Source organism: Larimichthys crocea, chromosome IX, assembly GCF_000972845.2.
Source record: "Larimichthys crocea isolate SSNF chromosome IX, L_crocea_2.0, whole genome shotgun sequence".
NCBI classification, from domain to species: domain Eukaryota; kingdom Metazoa; phylum Chordata; class Actinopteri; family Sciaenidae; genus Larimichthys; species Larimichthys crocea.
The window spans coordinates 5619654-5625154 of record NC_040019.1 but is presented as its reverse complement, the minus strand read 5'-3'; the positions used below and the strand labels follow the sequence as shown (position 1 = coordinate 5625154).

The window sequence follows — 5501 nt, the reverse complement described above, 5'->3', positions numbered from 1 at the left end:
AAAGGAGCAGCAGGAGTAGTTTCAGCGATGAAAAGCCTGCATGTGTTGTGGAGGAGGAGGAGGAGGAGGAGGAGGTTACTTCTTGTTCTCCTTTCTCAAAATAAAACACTTCATGCTCCTCGGGGGATTTCTCATACAGCCACTTTGTAGCAGGTTAGCGCCCCCATGTGGTGGGTCGGAGAGTTGCACCCCCAGATTAAAAGCACAGTAGAAAGTACACTTTCTTTAGTTATTATAAGATTAGTTTATTCATCCCACCATGGGGAAATGTACTTTACTACTTGTTACAGCAGCAGAGAAAAGTGTAGCATACACTACAGAATTAGAAAAAAGTAGAAAAGGAAAAAAAAGCACAGTAAACACAATAAACATAACCTACACAATAAACACGAAAAACAATCAACCTTCAAAACAGACAAGTACTGAGGATAAAAGAAATATTGCAAAAGAAAGTGACCATGATACAAATAATAAATATTATTGCAAGAGTAGTGACCATGATATAAATAATAACTGCAAGGTAAAAATGAAATAAAATAGAAACAAAATTGCAATAGGACATGAACAGGAGACTACAACAGACTACATCATAAAAGCAGTTACACTTTCTTTAGTTAGTATTAGATTAGATATACTTTATTCATCCCATCAAGGGGGAATTTACTTGTTACAGCAGCAGAGGAAAGTGTAGCATACACTACAGAATTGGAAAAAAAGTAGAAAAGGCAAAAAAACAACAACAACACAATAAACAGACAGAAATATCTATAACCGCCGTATAAGGGGGGAAATTTAGGACAATTCCAAGGGCCCGCTACTGACAGGGGCCCCCCCAAAAAATAGGTAAACACCAATATAGAATTATTAAACCATCATCATTGAGTATATATATTTCAAATATAATAATGAAATTCTTCTTCTTCTCCTTTCAGCTTTTCCCTTCAGGGGTCACCACAGCGAATCAGTTGCCTCCATCTAACCCTGTCCTCTGCATCCTCTTCTCTCACACCAACTACCTTCATGTCCTCTTTCACTGCATCCATAAACCTCCTCTTTGGTCTTCCTCTAGGCCTCCTGTCTGGCAGTTCAAAACTCAGCATCCTTTTACCAATATATTCACTATCTCTCCTCTGGACATGTCCGAACCATCTCAGTCTGGCCTCAAATATAATAATGAGATTAATTATCTCTTTATTTTTTACGTGTTTTGGGCAGTAAAAGTTAAATAAAAATTAATGGTGGCTTTTAATCTTGCATCAAATAGTGAACCTGTATGCAGACTTGCATGCATGTATGTACAAATCATCAGCGGTGAATATTGTGCTAGTACTAGTATTGAACTACAAGATGCAAAACAGTTGCAAGAGTTATGTAAAGCTTTTGATGGGATAGTTAGGTCCTAGAGATGTGGTGACAACAGCTGCGCAGAGGGGAGCCCATTTGATTTTATTTGTCATGAAAAAAAGTATTGTAATGTAAAGTGACCATAGTGTAAGAAATATTGCAAAGAAAGTGACCATGATACAAATAATAAATATTATTGCATGAGTAGTGACCATTATATAACTAATATTACAAACCTCAAATATAATAATGAAATTAATTATCTCTTTATTTTTTACGTGTTTTGGTCAGTAAAATAAAAATTTATGGTGGCTTTTAATCTTGTATCAAATAGGGAACCTGTATGCAGAGTTGCATGCATGTATGTACAAATCACCAGCAGTAAATATTGTGCTAGTACTAGTATTGAACTACAAGACGCAAAACAGTTGCAAGCCTTTAATTAGAGTTATGTAAAGCTTTTGATGGGATAGTTAGGTCCTAGAGATGTGGTGACAACAGCTGCGCAGAGGGGGCCCAATTTGATTTTATTTATCATGGGGCCCAAAATTCCTGGCAGCGCCCCTGCCTACACAATAAACATGAAAAACAATCAACCTTCAAAAACAGACAAGTACTGAGGATAAAAGTGGCATGGTATATAAAAAAAGTATTGTAATGTAAAGTGACCATAGTGTAAGAAATATTGCAAAGAAAGTGACATGATACAAATAATAAATATTATTGCAAGAGTAGTGACCATTATATAAATAATATTACAAAAGTAAGTGACCATGATATAAATAATAACTGCAAGGTATGAATGAAATAAAGTAGAAAATGAGACATGAACAGGGGACTACAACATGATCAGGTGGTGCAGGTGTTTGCAGCATGGATCTCCTTCTTACACCGTGGGTGTAGCGGTCTGCTGCTGAAGGAGCTGCTCAGGGACCCCACAGTGTCATGTAGGGGGTGAGAGGTGTTGTCCATGATGGACAACAACTCTCATGGTAAACATGGAGTACAGTATTCATAACTATGTTTTCATGCAAGTATGCCACTGGCATCATCAACAAGGCGGTTTAAAATAGTCAGCACACTGTGAATTCTTATTACCTGTGAAATACAGAGACTGCCAACTGTAAGACTTGGTTTCATATAGATCGCAAACATAAGATCAAACCCTCCATTAAGATTTTATTTTTCCCCCATTTTCCAGCAGCATCCTTATATTTTTATGTATGATGTGCTTATTTTGACTCTGCTGCTTTACATAATGTACAATCCTCCCCTAGTCATGTTTACGTACATGTGTATGTTATTAAGAAAAAAAACTAAAAACTTAATAAAAAAAATAAATACTGCCACATTGAAACACCATGTTTCTACAGTAGCCCAGAACAAACACCACGTTTCAAGTGTTGTTTCTCCTTTACACTAGGAAGGTGAGGGTGATGTGAGGAGATTGCAATGGCAGCAATTTCACCACTAGATGCAACTAAATCTCACGCTGTACCTTTTAAACATGTATATTGTGATTTCTCAAGTTTAAGATGCACCAAAACACTGGGGTGACTTCATATTTTTTAATGGTCAGTGTGGTTGGTTTCCATGCAAAGACTGGGGAAGAGCAGCTCAGTGTGCAGCTGGTTCAAATCCATCATGAACCACACAGTATGGGGCGTGGATTGGTGTAGCTGTAGAGATGTCAGTTCACCTTCTAGGCACTGGAGAGAAGTCCTCAGGGAGAAGTTAGGGGTCTGGTACATGGCTGCCAATCTCTCCACGTGTGTGTAAAAAAACAAATCAAACTTTTGATACATTAAGAATGGTATAATCTGGGGCAACTGGACTTGGTTGTAGATCCGTGTGGATTCAATAACACCATTTAATTTTAACCTCAATTTGTGGTCCACGTATAATGGAAAATCCATGAGACAGGTAGAATGCTGAAACTAAAGTGATCAAATGAAGAATAGCGATTTGGAAACCAAAGTACATTTGGCCTTGAGTGAGGGAAAGAAAAAGAAAATATCAAAAATAATATCTAAATTGAGTTAACCAGAGGACAGGACACATCAAATTGAAACATGTTTATTTTCATAAAAAAGAGAAATCAAAGAAATACGCTGCAAAACATGGAGTTGGAAACAACACCAAAGATATTCAATCTAGAGATTGAAGTCCAAAGACAAAATTAAATTTAAAAAAGAAAGGAAAGAAAAAAAAAAACAGACTATACAACGCAACAATCTTAACACAGCTTGAGCAATTATCGCCTCTTCTGGAAGATGTTGCCTCTTCCCATTCCACCACGGCCCCGACCTCTGGCAGCCACTGCAGAAAAAGACATGGAGAAAAAAAGATAACAGGTTTTAGAAAAAATTGTCTGACTCAAACAGTGGGCAGGGTGTCTTATTGATGAGGGGAAATCATGGAAATTTGTTTACTAATACTACAGACAGGAATGCCACAGAGGATCTGGAGAGTATATGACATGAAGCAGTTAAATATAAATTTAATTATACCTTTGGGAGAAAATATTGAGTGCATGTTGAAATAGCTCATTAAATTCACAAATTTCAACCTAGATTTGAATTGTGTTGTAATTCACTGAAAGACTGTTTCCACGCTGTATGTGTTTTTTCTCAGATTGGCAACTCACTCAATCACATGAATACATTTCCCAGAAACAAACATATTTTCTATGCACATTTCTCTCCTGATCAGCTCTAGTTCCTCTGCACAAAAAAAAAAAAAAAACGCCCCTAAAAAATAAGGACGTGATGAGGTTAACAAAAAGTTAGCACCGCCCAAAACATCCAGAGATACACTGGTCCAAAAAAAAAGTTCCCACTCACCTTGTGCTTTGAGAATAGCTGCCTTGCCCCTTCCTGCACCGGATCCCTGGTTCTTGTTCTTCATACTCTTTAACATAGGAGCGTTCTTTAACATGTCAGGTAAGATCAGGAACCGAATCTTGCTGCCACGGATGTAGACCTGCTCCAACTGTGCCACGCGGCCATCACGATAGGTCACTGTTATATTGGACATCTGTAGGGACAGGAATAAAGAGAGAAACTTTAGCTACATGACAAATTAAATAACATTGTTGAAAGATAATCTATACACTAGGGACTTCAATCTAAACACCAAACAGTTTTCACAGCAAACGGCCTATTCAATCAGTGGTTCACAACCCTGGGCTTTTAACACCACACTTTTATTTCTTACCACCCAATAAGGAAACAATTTACAAATTAAGATTCAAGATTACTCAAGGTATTGAGATCAATAGTTGTAGCACCTAAGGACCACGATGAACAACTATTGTGTTCAAATTGAGCTTGCAAAGTTTTGATGAACTCGAAGAAGTCAGGAAACGCCATCTGTTGCCTCACATGGTCAACAAATCCTCAAATAGTTAGTAGCTTCAAATTGATTCATGTGGGGAATGAGCATGAGGGAAAAAAAACTTAAAGATGAAACCATAAAAATAAATATTTCAAAGGCTGAACAGTGTAAAGCAGATAGTGGGTATTTATTTGTCTAGCAGCTGTTAGTACACCAGTGAAACCTAAATGTTGATCTGGAGGAAAACACTTCACAAAAACAGTATCAGCCTCGGGAAAGTTACTGAAAATGAGAGAACCGTGTCCTTAAATCTCACTCGTGTGGAGTGTTTTCATTCTGTATCGTCACTCATCACGTTTATGGGTTTTAGCACCCCATATAATAAGACTACTCACAACATAAACTGAGTTATTATCAACATGTATTCAAGTGAGTTTTTGCAGTAATCAGGCTGTAGGGTGGAGCTTCATTTATGATTATTCTTCATCCTTTATCATTAAATAAAAACCCAACCTGGCAGTTCATGTTGTCCTCCGCCTCGATCAGCTTGCCCCTGTACACCTCTCCGGTGTTGGTCTCACAGGTCACGATGTGTCCCTCTGCCTCATGCAGGACTTTAATTGGTACACCGATGGACATTTTTAAAACAGTCTTCCTGGAAAAAACAAAACAAGTTGTAGAAGAAACATGAAAATATGCTTCTACCTTTAATTCAAAACATACTGATTTGAAGTTTTGAAGGTCAGTCCAGAGTTTACATGTTATATGAATCATCTTCACAACACAACAAACTGTCTCATACACTGTGTAGCACGCACTGG

At 37.6% G+C, this 5501-nt stretch overlaps 1 protein-coding gene across 1 annotated transcript in view; it reads right to left on the bottom strand.

The window, feature by feature from the left end:
- Positions 1 to 3404: 3404 nt before the first annotated feature.
- Positions 3405 to 5501, bottom strand: part of snrpd3l (small nuclear ribonucleoprotein D3 polypeptide, like) — a 7483-nt gene continuing 5386 nt past the window's right edge. Inside the window, exons 2-4 of the mRNA XM_019272406.2 lie at positions 5194 to 5335; positions 4188 to 4380; positions 3405 to 3663 (exon numbers count right to left, since the gene is read on the bottom strand). Coding sequence (XP_019127951.1) covers positions 3599 to 3663; positions 4188 to 4380; positions 5194 to 5319 — 384 coding nt within the window. The 5' untranslated portion in view covers positions 5320 to 5335 and the 3' untranslated portion in view covers positions 3405 to 3598. The remainder of the gene's footprint in view (positions 3664 to 4187; positions 4381 to 5193; positions 5336 to 5501) is intronic.